This window comes from Tubulanus polymorphus, chromosome 11 (assembly GCF_964204645.1).
Source record: "Tubulanus polymorphus chromosome 11, tnTubPoly1.2, whole genome shotgun sequence".
In the NCBI taxonomy this organism is placed as follows: Eukaryota; Metazoa; Nemertea; class Palaeonemertea; order Tubulaniformes; family Tubulanidae; genus Tubulanus; species Tubulanus polymorphus.
Genome location: NC_134035.1, coordinates 3,694,083 through 3,706,203, shown reverse-complemented (window position 1 = coordinate 3,706,203; position 12,121 = coordinate 3,694,083). Strand labels below are relative to the sequence as shown.

The 12,121-nt window shown below is 39.5% G+C and overlaps 1 protein-coding gene across 5 annotated transcripts in view; it reads right to left on the bottom strand.

Moving 5' to 3' along the window:
- Positions 1–12,121, bottom strand: part of LOC141913393 (mediator of RNA polymerase II transcription subunit 25-like) — a 31,310-nt gene that overhangs the window by 16,800 nt on the left and 2,389 nt on the right. For all 5 annotated transcript variants that reach the window (XR_012620277.1, XM_074804901.1, XM_074804903.1 and 2 more), the window contains exons 3-11: positions 11,906–11,951; positions 10,331–10,455; positions 10,160–10,258; positions 5,739–5,859; positions 4,990–5,143; positions 3,954–4,037; positions 3,146–3,271; positions 2,811–2,881; positions 2,075–2,284 (exon numbers count right to left, since the gene is read on the bottom strand). Coding sequence is in view for 4 of the 5 variants with exons in the window: in XM_074804901.1 (XP_074661002.1) it covers positions 2,075–2,284; positions 2,811–2,881; positions 3,146–3,271; positions 3,954–4,037; positions 4,990–5,143; positions 5,739–5,859; positions 10,160–10,258; positions 10,331–10,455; positions 11,906–11,951 (1,036 nt within the window). In the remaining variant the exon portion in view is untranslated. The remainder of the gene's footprint in view (positions 1–2,074; positions 2,285–2,810; positions 2,882–3,145; positions 3,272–3,953; positions 4,038–4,989; positions 5,144–5,738; positions 5,860–10,159; positions 10,259–10,330; positions 10,456–11,905; positions 11,952–12,121) is intronic.

The window sequence follows — 12,121 nt, the reverse complement described above, 5'->3', positions numbered from 1 at the left end:
GAGATGAAACCCGTTTATCACAATGATTTTCAGCATTTCCTAGCTTAAATATTCATATCAATCAAGATTTGGATATTAGGCCATCCCAAATTAATTGTCTGTTTTGCCGTTACACCTACTAAAATTTTTGGGATAAGTCAGTAGGAAGGTAGAATCATTTTTATTTGCAAAATTTTGTGGCAAAAAAAATCAACAAATTTATCATCACCTCTTTTAGTGGAAACAATATCCCAAATCTGCGTTCAAAATGAAACAGTAGATTGAATATATGCACGCTATAACATAACCAGCTTTAATATAGTCACTAAGAATGAATGGCAGCTTATTGGAACACTGCCAGTTTCCTGGAAAACATCAACTATAGTCGAGGCATGTTTTCACGCGATGCACACTTAACTTCAAACATACGTAGCTCATACATCGGCAGTGGGTCGGCCATTTGTATCAAAAATAAAATTTATTTCAATGAATCCAAGAAAAAAGTTTCCACTCGGTACCTTTGAAGTCGGGTCGGTCGGGTGACGGCAAACAGACCTTTATTTTTGGATGGCCTAATACCAAATTTGTAATGTTCAATGACTTTGACTAGGTCGCGGTGCCTTCAACATGGCTCTCACACCTGGTGTGGGATTTCAATGCCATTTTACATCAATGCTCGATAACATGCATGACCAAAATTTCCCCATATGTTCAAGTCTCCAGACACCGGAGAGTTTTCATCGAAAAAAATTTGCGAAGAAGAAAATTTGTGATAATCGAGCATTTCAAGCCATATCTTTTTATTTCAAGTCAAAAATAATTATTTCAAGCTTTCGATCTATTTTCAAGCTGTTTTCAAGCGCTTGAGTAGTATTTCTCAAATTCAAGCCATTTCAAGCTTTTCAAGCAACGCGACGAACCCTGTACAACTAGAAACATTGAAAGGAAGGATATCAAATAAGTCTAACGCACACGGCACTGTGAAACATTCATTTTTCAACCTGATTTTGGCAATGAGCGTCATTAAGAAATATGTTACCGTCTCAAATTGCACTGAGGCTTGGCAGAAAAACATGCTCGATGTTTTGGTAAGCTGCGTGCATCAGAGCAACACGCTAGATGTTTCGCAGTGTTATGTCTACAGGGTGTCTCAAAAAATGTGTTACCATAGCTTAAAGCTTATTTATTCATTAACGATAATTGAAATAAGATTTTTTTAGGGGTAGGTCGGTAGACCTGGATGTTTACTCAAGGATGGAATGTTTAAATGCAAGAAATAAGTAGTGCATGGCTGACCATGTTTTTGAATGGTCCTTAAAATTGAGTCGAACCAATACAAGAAATAAGGATCATTGCATTATATACGCTTATTGATAAATGTTCAGCTTTCACTTAATTAGATTAAATTAAATTAACTGAAGCAGATTTCTACTAAAAATTGTTGGTACTCATGACTAATTAAGCTTCTCCGGGACTTGTTCGATATCATCACCTTTTTACCAATGCACAGTTAAGCTCAACGTTGAATTATGATACATCAGATTCACTATTTCTCAAAATGTGTTACTTTCCGCACACTAAGTCCTTGATTCCTACTGATGGTCTTTTGAATTACCTAGTTTTTACATTTCCCGACAGGAAATAAAATCACAAGGAGTGAAATTCAATGATTTTGTGATTTTAAATCAATTTTCCAACAGGCAGGTGGTTATTGAACAATAGACGTACACGATGAAACAATCCGCAAATATGGTTCGACAGCATTCGAATGGCGATTCATAAACCTGCTAGTGCTCAGCCATGCATGACTTTTTTTCATTTCAACATTCTCAAGTAAACATCCAGGTCTACCAACTATACCTCCCGAAATAATAATTAAAATCATTGTTAATGAATTAGTAACCTTAAGGCAAAGGGTAACGTATTTTCTGAGACACCCTGTATTACAAAGAAAAATCTTTTATGTTTATCAATGCAGTGCACATCAGGAGGTGGTTTAATAGACTGGTATTACTTTGACTCAATTGACAACAAATCGAGTTAGCCTCCGGATTAGAGTTAAGACCAGTCTATAAAGCCGCCCCCAGGGTTTTACCTGTTGCTGTTGTTGTTGCTGTAACATTTGTTGCTGTTGTTGCAATTGTTGTAAATGCCTTGTCGCTTGCAGCGTTTTGTGTTGTTGCGAGATCATCGCTTGGTTAGCCGGATTTACGACCGGTTGAGGAGTCTGACTGACCATCGCTTTAATCGCATTGGCGATGTCATGTGCCGCTTGTGGCGCCCCCGGCCTTATCGGTACATTTGACTGAAATTACGTGCCCTCATTTATCTATCATTTCATATCACGACTATATCTCTACATCTCAATTAAGTGAATACGAAAATTAAATGAACAAGCCATAAGCGACAACGGTTCTCGGGCTCAGGCTCAAACCCTGAAATTCCTATACGTTAGCTCCCGTTGCATTATAGATATGTTGTACAAGGTCATGTCGCTGAAGAGTTTTTAGTGCCTTGTTCTGCCGCTAGTTGGCGCGCCAGCCCATTCTTTGCACTGCACAACTAGACCCCAAAGTTTCATCAAGATCGCCTACACTATTAACAAAGCTAAGCAGCTGAAATATAGGGGCCAGTTACTCATAAGTTGGTTAGAGTTAACCAGAGGATAGTTGACAATTAAATGATCATTGTTACTATGGTGTTCATCCACTGGTTATCTTTAGCTTACTTTGGAGCAACTTGCCCCTGACACAGACAGATCGAGAGTGCGGGAATAAGGGCCTCCCGGAAGCCCGAGAACCAACACTTATCACTAAAATTTCGGTAATTACCTGCTGCGAGACAATATTTGCCATACCGGGCTGATTCTGTCTGATACTGACTTGACCCGGATGCTGCAAACCTACACGATAAGAAATTCAGACAGAGTCAATCGAAATATCGAAACAGAAAATAAACATGTTTGGACAAAATAAAACTTCGAACTGTTCATAGAATATCCTGTTAATCTCTGCTGACAGTCGTATGTGTGTCAATAAGTTGAAACCTTGAAACTATTAGCAATTAAACTAGATATTGTGGGAATGTTATTGTATCTAAATTCCGAGGATAATATCAGTCTATTCTCATCATTTATTCACTCATTAAAAATGACCTATTTTTTTACCTTGAGCTTGTCCGCCGTGGGCAGCAGGCGTAGGTACTTTGAACGTTCCGTCGCTGGTTAGACAACCGGCCGGAGAATTGCCGTGCTTCGGAATGTTTGAGACAGGTTTCGGACTGTGAGGAATCACTGATGAAAAAAATATTCAAAACAATCTTATCGACGAACAATATACTAGGGGGGCGGGGGGCGGATCTAGAGGGGAACAGTTCGGGGGTCTGGACACCTAGGTATTGAGGTTGATCTTTTCATCAAAACCTGCAAATTTCGACACTCATTCTTTCGCAAGTTGGCGCCATTTTCTGCCTATTTACAAATCCCTTGGGCTTTCCATGTTATAATACAAAATTCCTGAAGTGAATCCGAGAAATTTCTAAGTTCAAAATGTTTCAATTCATTAATTTTTCATTGAATCACACGGTTGGTCAATAGCATCATCCGAATTCCCTAAGTTTTCCAGGTTTTTGGTAGAATTTATCAAATCCCCTCATTTTTTTAAGCCGAGGGGACCTTGCACACAACTTTTAGCAAGGCTACTTATTCCAGAAAAGCCCTTCAGATTTTTCTTTTGGACCCCTGCCGTACAATAATTACGATTTCTACACCTAGTCTACAACTCCAAACTGGTCTGCCTATTTCTAAAAATTGAAGGAGTTTTGGGCATTTTGTTCAAATTAAAGGAGTTTCGAGCACCTTTAAAAGCATACTTTCAGTACAGAAGGAGTTTTCAAGGAATCAAGGAGTCGTAGGGACCCTCCCAGGCTTACGGCACATTTTGTAATCACGGAGACACAAATACACGTATACTCACGGGAACCAGCTGGACTTCCAACCTGTTTGATCGGTTGTTGATTCATGAGTTTCTCTTTCTCAGCGGATGGACTCGGAGGTCGTTCTGTAACAATTAGAAGGAGATAATCAATATTTCAGTCCCAAACACATATATGATTAACTTCTGGGCCCAGTATCATTGACATTGGGGCAAAATAACATCAGGAATATTTTAAGAATTACTTATGGCATGGTTCCCAGTTATATGAATTCATAATTCCCAAGTTTTTCACAAGTATTTCATGAGTGATTGTTCAATTTTCACAAGGAACAGACACCATCATCCTACAATCAACATTTTAGTGGTGACTGGTTGATAAAGGTAATTCTCAAGGGAAATTAAAAGAAACTGAAGAAAGTTGCCCTCCGCAAATGCAATACGTGAAATGTAAATGAATTTCCCAAATATTTCCCCGATTTGAGGAAAATTTTCCAAATTCCCTATCATTTCCAAACCGGGAATTATTCCAAAGTTCCAGACTTTTTCCCAATGTTTTCCAGGTATTCGGTAAAAATGTCGAATTCCCTGGAATTTTACCTGAATTCTATTCCACTTTTCTGATTCCATGAGTTTTCCAGGTCAGTGGCATCACCCTGTATGACGATACCCAATCTACGAAAGCCCCCTCCGCCAATGGACTTAAAGGGCAAATGCCATCAAAATATAATATTGTGTAAAATTCTTTTTCAAATGTGATGTATTCACAAATATCAAATATGGAACTGGTTTGAATTTTAGTTCAGCCATTACTGAGAAATATCACTTTTAAATTGGCAATTTCAGCACCTGCTCACTGTTATTGTTTATGTTAGCAGGTGCGTGTTTCTGAAGCCATCTCTGAACGCCGCTTCCAGTCATTTCACTAGACATTTCATGCGGTATTTTATCGTTTTAGGAGTGATAGTAGTAGTGGTGATAGTTATATGTATACTAAAGTTTCTTCTGGTTAAGAAATCGCGGAAAGTACAATTTTGATGGCATTTGCCCTTTAAGAATAGATACTGAAGCGCGCTACCTTGTAACTGATATCCTTTCAATAGCACCATATGTCGGGAATCGATCGTGTAATCTTTTTGCGCCATCAGCTGAATGTCGCCGCACGCTCGATCGAACAGTTTCTGCAACACGGGCAATTTACGCGGCGCGACTATCGATAAATGCACTCCACGCTGAAAACAAAATCAACGGCGTATGCTTTCAAGTAGTTTGCAGGGGAGCGGATCTAGGAAACTTGGGAGGCCGGAGTCCAGAAGAAGAAAGGGCATTTCTCGGATAAACCTGCCAAGTCAACGACCTTAATTGGGACTCCGTGCACATCAGCCGGCCTAGCTCAAGTCAATTTTGGTGCTACATACCTGATAAAAATCTTATTAGGACCAGAATGGGTGGACAGTTGACCTAAAATATCGTTTTTCAATCCATTTTTGACAGAATTGAAGGATTGCAGAAAAGTCTGAATTGAAAGGGTTTGAATAATGAATGGTGACTCCATGATTTGAAAGTTTAACAGTATGATTTCATGCCTACCCACTGAAGTTTGGTATGTAGGCAAGGAAACATATTGTCAAACTTTCAAATCATGGCCTCTCTCTCATGAACCCCTTTCAATGAAGACTTTTTGGATATCCTTAGATACAGTTTAAGATTTAAAATCAATGCCAGTCCTTGCTGGTCCTGACTTTTATCGGTATGTAACACCAAAACTGACCAAGCTAGGCCACATGATGTGCTATCGAGTCAAGTTGAAATAGACATTAATCCTACCTCTCCAAGCATCGTAGCCAGCTCGTCAGCCGTGTAACCCATGTAGTTAATGTTGTTTTGACTGGGAATTTGATACGGCGGCGAATTACACACTAGAATACAATGCTTCTGGGTTGAAGTGCTGAAATATACAAAAAACAATAACGTATCTCGCGCAGCAGGAATTGAGACGACACCCTATGTCTGCGATCAAGACACTAATCCTTAAAAGTATACGTCAAGGATGGCAGGGAAAGAAATATTCCTGAGACGCCAGACCAACGGCAAACCAAATGATAAGACAAATTCTGCCTGACTGACAGACTGACTGGCACAGTTAAATATACAGGCTAGGGGCCCTAATACCAATATCACTTCTCTCCAGGCAGAGATGACTGATATACAATTACAGATATAGACCAGGGGTGATAATACCAATGTCACTTCTCTCCAGGAAGAGATGATTGATACACAGTTACAGATATAGACTAAGGGTAATGATACCAATCTCACTTCTCTCTAGGGAGAGATGACTGATACACAGATACAGATAAAGGCTAGGGGTAATGATACAAATATCACTTCCCTCCAGGTAGAGATGACTGATATACAGTTACAGATATAGGCTAGGGGTAATAATACCAATATCACTTCTCTCCAGGTAGAGATGACTGATACACAGTGACAGATATAGGCTAGGGGTAATGATACCAATATCAATTCCCTCCAGGTAGAGATGACTGATACACAGTTACAGATAAAGGCTAGGGGTCATAATACCAATGTCACTTCTCTCCAAGGAGAGATGACTGATATACAGTTACAGATAAAGGCTAGGGGTCATAATACCAATGTCACTTCTCTCCAAGGAGAGATGACTGATACACAGTAACAGATATAGGCTAGAGGTAATAATACCAATATCACTTCCCTCCAGGTAGAGATGACTGATATACAGTTACAGATAAAGGCTAGGGGTAATGATACCAATATCACTTCTCTCCAGGTAGAGATGACTGATATACAGTTACAGATAAAGGCTAGGGGTCATAATACCAATGTCACTTCTCTCCAAGGAGAGATGACTGATACACAGTAACAGATATAGGCTAGGGGTAATAATACCAATATCACTACCATCCAGGTAGAGATGACTGATACACAGTTACAGATATAGGCTAGGGGTAATGATACCAATATCACTTCTCTCCAGGTAGAGATGACTGATATACAGTTACAGATAAAGGCTAGGGGTAATAATACCAATATCACTTCCCTCCAGGTAGAGATGACTGATATACAGTTACAGATATAGGCTAGGGGTAATAATACCAATATCGCTTCCCTCCAGGTAGAGATGACTGATATACAGTTACAGATATAGGCTAGGGGTGATAATACCAATCTCACTTCTCTCCAGGTAGAGATGACTGATATACAGTTACAGATAAAGGCTAGGGGTAATAATACCAATATCACTTCCCTCCAGGTAGAGATGACTGATACACAGTTACAGATATAGGCTAGGGGTAATGATACCAATATCACTTCTCTCCAGGTAGAGATGACTGATATACAGTTACAGATAAAGGCTAGGGGTAATAATACCAATATCACTTCCCTCCAGGTAGAGATGACTGATATACAGTTACAGATAAAGGCTAGGGGTAATAATACCAATGTCACTTCTCTCCAAGGAGAGATGACTGATACACAGTAACAGATATAGGCTAGGGGTAATAATACCAATATCACTACCATCCAGGTAGAGATGACTGATACACAGTTACAGATATAGGCTAGGGGTAATGATACCAATATCACTTCGCTCCAGGTAGAGATGACTGATATACAGTTACAGATAAAGGCTAGGGGTTATAATACCAATATCACTTCCCTCCAGGTAGAGATGACTGATATACAGTTACAGATATAGGCTAGGGGTAATGATACCAATATCGCTTCCCTCCAGGTAGAGATGACTGATATACAGTTACAGATAAAGGCTAGGGGTGATAATACCAATCTCACTTCTCTCTAGGTAGAGATGACTGATACACAGTAACAGATATAGACTAGGGGTGATAATATCAATATCACTTCTCTCCAGGTAGAGATGACTGATACACAGTGACAGATATAGGCTAGGGGTAATAATACCAATATCACTACCATCCAGGTAGAGATGACTGATACACAGTTACAGATATAGGCTAGGGGTAATAATACCAATATCACTTCCCTCCAGGTAGAGATGACTGATATACAGTTACAGATAAAGGCTAGGGGTAATGATACCAATATCACTTCTCTCCAGGTAGAGATGACTGATATACAGTTACAGATAAAGGCTAGGGGTCATAATACCAATGTCACTTCTCTCCAAGGAGAGATGACTGATACACAGTAACAGATATAGGCTAGGGGTAATAATACCAATATCACTCACTACCATCCAGGTAGAGATGACTGATATACAGTTACAGATAAAGGCTAGGGGTAATGATACCAATATCACTTCTCTCCAGGTAGAGATGACTGATATACAGTTACAGATAAAGGCTAGGGGTCATAATACCAATGTCACTTCTCTCCAAGGAGAGATGACTGATACACAGTAACAGATATAGGCTAGGGGTAATAATACCAATATCACTCACTACCATCCAGGTAGAGATGACTGATACACAGTTACAGATATAGGCTAGGGGTAATGATACCAATATCACTTCTCTCCAGGTAGAGATGACTGATATACAGTTACAGATAAAGGCTAGGGGTTATAATACCAATATCACTTCCCTCCAGGTAGAGATGACTGATATACAGTTACAGATAAAGACTAGGGGTCATAATACCAATGTCACTTCTCTCCAAGGAGAGATGACTGATACACAGTAACAGATATAGACTAGGGGTGATAATATCATTATCACTTCTCTCCAGGTAGAGATGACTGATACACAGTGACAGATATAGGCTAGGGGTAATAATACCAATATCACTACCATCCAGGTAGAGATGACTGATATACAGTTACAGATAAAGGCTAGGGGTAATGATACCAATATCATTTCTCTCCAGGTAGAGATGACTGATATACAGTTACAGATAAATGCTAGGGGTCATAATACCAATGTCACTTCTCTCCAAGGAGAGATGACTGATACACAGTAACAGATATAGGCTAGGGGTAATAATACCAATATCACTACCATCCAGGTAGAGATGACTGATACACAGTGACAGATATAGGCTAGGGGTGATAATACCAACATCACTTCTCTCCAGGTAGAGATGACTGATACACAGTAACGGATATAGGCTAGGGGTGATAATACCAATCTCACTTCTCTCTAGGGAGAGATGACTGATACACAGTAACAGATATAGGCTAGGGGTGACAATACCAATCTCACTTCCCTCCAGGTAGAGATGACTGATACACAGTAACAGATATAGGCTAGGGGTGATAATACCAATCTCACTTCTCTCTAGGGAGAGATGACTGATACACAGTAACAGATATAGGCTAGGGGTGACAATACCAATCTCACTTCCCTCCAGGTAGAGATGACTGATACACAGTAACAGATATAGGCTAGGGGTGATAATACCAATCTCACTTCTCTCTAGGGAGAGATGACTGATACACAGTAACAGATATAGGCTAGGGGTGACAATACCAATCTCACTTCCCTCCAGGTAGAGATGACTGATACACAGTAACAGATATAGGCTAGGGGTGATAATACCAATCTCACTTCTCTCTAGGTAGAGATGACTGATATACAGTTACAGATATAGACTAGGGGTGATAATACCAATATCACTTCTCTCCAGGTAGAGATGACCGATACACAGTTACAGATATAGTCTAGGGGTGATAATACCAATATCACTTCTCTCAGGTAGAGATGACTGATACACAGTGACAGATATATACTAGGGGTGATAATACCAATATCACTTCCCTCCAGGTAGAGATGACTGATACACAGTTACAGATATAGACTAGGGGTAATAATACCAATATCACTTCTCTCCAGGTAGAGATGACCGATACACAGTGACAGATATAGACTAGGGGTGATAATACCAATATCACTTCCCTCCAGGTACAGATGACTGATACACAGTTACAGATATAGACTAGGGGTCATAATACCAATATCACTTCTCTCCAGGGAGAGATGACTGATACACAGTTACAGATATAGACTAGGGGTTATAATACCAATATCACTTCTCTCTAGGGAGAGATGACTGATACACAGTTACAGATATAGGCTAGGGGGGATAATACCAATATCACTTCTCTCCAGGGAGAGATGACTGATACACAGTAACAGATATAGGCTAGGGGTAATAATACCAATATCACTTCTCTCTAGGTAGAGATGACTGATAAACAGTTACAGATATAGACCAGGGAAACTTACATGGATTTTCTGAGTTCTTGCAGGTCATCAAATACTTGACAGGCCGTACTCAAACCTTCAGCCACATGACTACAAGCCTCTCCACCACCGCCTATAAATCTGTTAATTAGATACAACAGTTTATTCCGAATGTGCTCGGCTTATGGAGTTGAATTTTCGCAAAATACGTACAAAATCTGGTCCATCCATTTCATGAATTCGTGCGTGCTAGCCGTCGGAGCTATACACTTCACCGGCGGACCGGGAGCGTAGTCAGCAGCAGTGAAAACGACCAGACAGAATAACGTACAACTATTCTGTAAATGAAATAAAAGAATAAGAATCGATACGAGTTCGCCAGGTGTCTCTAGCGTACAGTACGACATTGACGCCGGATTTCTATTCAAATTCAATCAAAATCTTATCATAACTAAAGACTAATCAGAATTTATTGAGACGCGTGATTCACCTAGTTTTCCTATTGCAAGACCAATTTTTATGGTACATACCAATCAATGACGGATACTAGACAATGAACAGATATACATTTACTCTTAAAGCAGAGCTCAGAGATAAAAGGACATATATATATACAGCCTACAAAAACTACATAAATCTTTTTTTAAAAAGTTTCACATGTTTTCCAAAATGTTCACGTTTTTCACACAAAAATTTACTATTCAGAAATGTTCACGTTTTTTTTTCTCCACATTTGCATCACATCCGTGTAATTATTAGTTTTAATGATTCCAACAGATATACATTTAATCTTTGACATTTCACACAGAAATAGGCGAATGACGCCTCTGAAAAACTGACATATCGATCGGCAGACAAATAATCCTGTGAACAACGGGGAATCTACAGGCCTCTGAAACACATGATCCATAATGCCGCATATCGCACTGGAAATACTCGGTCTATCTTCGATGTTTTTCACAAAAGCTAACAGGTGCAGCTGCGATGCCGAAACTGACACAGTTGACAGCTTGCATCGAACTGGGTTGCAGAAGCATTTTGTTTAGATCATTCGATTGATTCGATTTCCAATCAAAGCGGCAGATTTTCTAGCGTCGTGTGTAGCCCAACAAAAAAAAAAACCATGTAAGTGAAACCTTTTCATTTTACAGGGCAGCCACTTGGATAATCGGTCGATTGTGTGGAATTTTCTTTTCAATCCCGGTTCATGTAAACCAATCAGACTATGAACTCGTTCACTTAGTTCGTTGCATCCAGATTTGCGAAACGAAGATGTACGACGTGGCGGGTTTTGATTGCGCCCTCTATACCGATTCTGGAATTCTCTTCTGGCGCATTCATTTCGACCGCAATACACCGCACTGATTCCGGGGTAGTAAGTGTAATCTGTAAACCTGATATACTAACTAGAATCGCCCGGTAGAGAGTATGTTACGCCCGTTACAATCAAAATTTTGGGTTCGTTTTTGCTTTCACTTTCGCGTATTAAGTTGCAATAGGTCAGTTTCCTATTCTGATGAGCCATTCAATACAAAATCACTGCTTGAAAACCTATGTCGCCGGTGACCCCTCAAGAAATATAATTAAATTGAGTTTATGGGTTTGGTAACAATTTTCAAACTGTCAAGAAATTTCAAACTATCTAATTTCTAAACTCAATTAGAATAAGAAAACATTGGAGATGCTTCAAATTGAACTTCTCGTTTTTCATCGGAGAAATTAAGCAAAATATCAAAGAAAATGTTATCTCTCATGAATTGATAAATAGCTTTAAGTGTCAAAACTTACATCACATCCATAATCGACTTCCTCCGGTGGACCGCCACTAAAATATCTATATAAAAAAAAGATATCAGCTTACATTAACGGTACGCACATCTTCAACTTCAGCCAGTTTATGGCCAACATCAGCTTACTGTTGAAACTGCCACATCTATTCAAAGTAACTCTGAACTCGGGATAAGCCCGGCAGTACGTGTACGTGAAATACCCACGATGGCCTAA